The sequence below is a fragment of the Otolemur garnettii genome, unplaced genomic scaffold (assembly GCF_000181295.1).
Source record: "Otolemur garnettii isolate 467f Iridium unplaced genomic scaffold, OtoGar3 scaffold00008, whole genome shotgun sequence".
Taxonomy (NCBI): Eukaryota; Metazoa; Chordata; class Mammalia; order Primates; family Galagidae; genus Otolemur; species Otolemur garnettii.
The window spans coordinates 16991448-16993374 of NW_003852403.1; the positions used below are offsets into that span (position 1 = coordinate 16991448).

Below are 1927 nucleotides of genomic sequence, written 5' to 3' on the forward strand. Positions count from 1 at the left end.
ATTCCTGTGATACTTTGCTAAGAACACTTTCCAGCTCCATCCATGTGAACATGAAGGGTGTAAAGTCTCCATCTTTCTTTATGGCTGTATAGTATTCCATGGTGTTCTCAGTTAGTTCTTAATGTATGTCTCTGTATTACTTCTGCCTTCCATCCATCCTGTGTTTCAGGGTCATTTATTTGAAGAACACATAAATGGGTTATTTGTTGGATGTTTTATCTCTCCTCCCAGGATTTCTTTCTTTTTTTGAGACGGAGTCTCACTGTGTTGCCTTTGGTATAGTGCTGTGATGTCACAGCTCACAGCAACCTCCAACTCTTGAGCTTAAGCAATTCTCTTGCCTCAGCCTCCCAAGTAGCGGGAGGTAGCCTCCCAAGTAGCCTCCCAAGTAGCTCCCTACAACATCCAGCTATTTTTAGAGGTGGGGATCTTGCTCTTGCTCTTGCTCAGGCTGGTCTCATCCTGAGTTCAAGCAATCCACGTGCTTTGGCCACTCAGAGTGCTAGAATTATAGGTGTTAGCCATCACACCCAGCCTTTAAGAAGAATGCTTTTTATTTTTTTATTTCATGTCAGATGGATAATGTGTGAACATTGTTCACAAGGTTTGAGGTAGGCACCTCTTATATGTGTAAACAGCTAATCATGCTTAGGAATTATAAAAGTTTCAGAAGAATATTTTTAAATTATTAAATACTTGAGTATATGTTCAACTCTTTCATATTGGTTGTATTTTGTTTACTAGGGAAATGTACTTATTTTAAAAATAACTCATACTTGTGAAATAATTCAGATAATTCTGAATAGAAGAAAATAAAATTTACTACAGTCCCACTCGTCACAAAACACTTATTCTTACCAATGTTATTTTGGGTATGATAGATTGATGGGTAAGGTAGTAAATATAAAATCATGTCTTTGTCTGTTAATATGTTGTAAAATGAAATGTTTGTATGATTTATTTCTGAAAATATGTTGTAGAAAACATTTGTATGATTTGTTTTTGTAGAGCTCTGATCCAGCCACACGGCAAATGCTAATTGGTACAGTTCTTCATGAGGTATTTCAAAAAGCAATAAGTGACAGCTTTGCCCCAGAAAAGCTACAAGAACTTGCTTTTCAAACTATTCAAGAAACAAAGCATTTGAAGGAAATGTAAGTAGTTATACAATATGCAGGTGTGATTTTTATTATATAACTTCTTTGCTAGGATCTATAAGGTATTTGGCTATTAGATTATTTAGTATAGATTAGTAGAATCTTGAGTGCAGATTCCAAGGTTGCAGTAACCTGTCACAACACTGTGAAGTTTCTGAAATTGCACAGCAGTAACTCAGTAACAATATAAGTATTCTGTATATAAACACAACTTATTTCTTAACTGCTGTCAGAGAATGCGGAAAAAAACTTTTTTGTATTAGTAGTTCTAGAAATAATGTAATACCAGCCTGAGCAAGAGCAAGATCATGTCTCTACTAAAAATAGAAAAACTAGCCTGGTGTTGTGGCTGGTGTCTGTAGTCCCAGGTACTTAGGAGGCTAAGGCAAGAGGATCAGTTGAGCCCAGGAGTTTGAGGTTGCTGTGAGGTACATCACCATAGCACTCTACCCAGGGACAGACTCTGTCTCCAAGGAAAAAAAAAAAAGAAACAAACTCTGTGATATACTGAAAATTGTACGGGTTTGGAAATTAGTTTCAAAATCTGACTTCACTAGTTTAGTGACCAAAAAATTTCCTTAGATGGTGGAGGATGTGGTGTCACGGGGTATGGCACACCTCTTGGGGCAGAACACAATTATAAGAGAGACTTTAACAAATGCAATCAGTGTAACTCAATTCTTTGTACCCTCCATGAATCCCAAACATGAACATTTTTTTTTGAGGCAGAGTCTCAAGCTGTCACCCTGGGTAGAGTGCTGTGGAGTCAT

At 37.1% G+C, this 1927-nt stretch overlaps 1 protein-coding gene and 1 pseudogene across 1 annotated transcript in view; one reads left to right on the plus strand and one right to left on the minus strand.

Moving 5' to 3' along the window:
- The window catches only part of DNA2 (DNA replication helicase/nuclease 2), a 42672-nt gene that overhangs the window by 6167 nt on the left and 34578 nt on the right, over positions 1-1927 (plus strand). Inside the window, exon 4 of the mRNA XM_012801305.2 lies at positions 1009-1154. Within this exon, the coding sequence (XP_012656759.1) occupies positions 1009-1154 (146 nt within the window). The remainder of the gene's footprint in view (positions 1-1008; positions 1155-1927) is intronic.
- LOC111723161 lies at positions 570-667 on the minus strand (annotated as a pseudogene).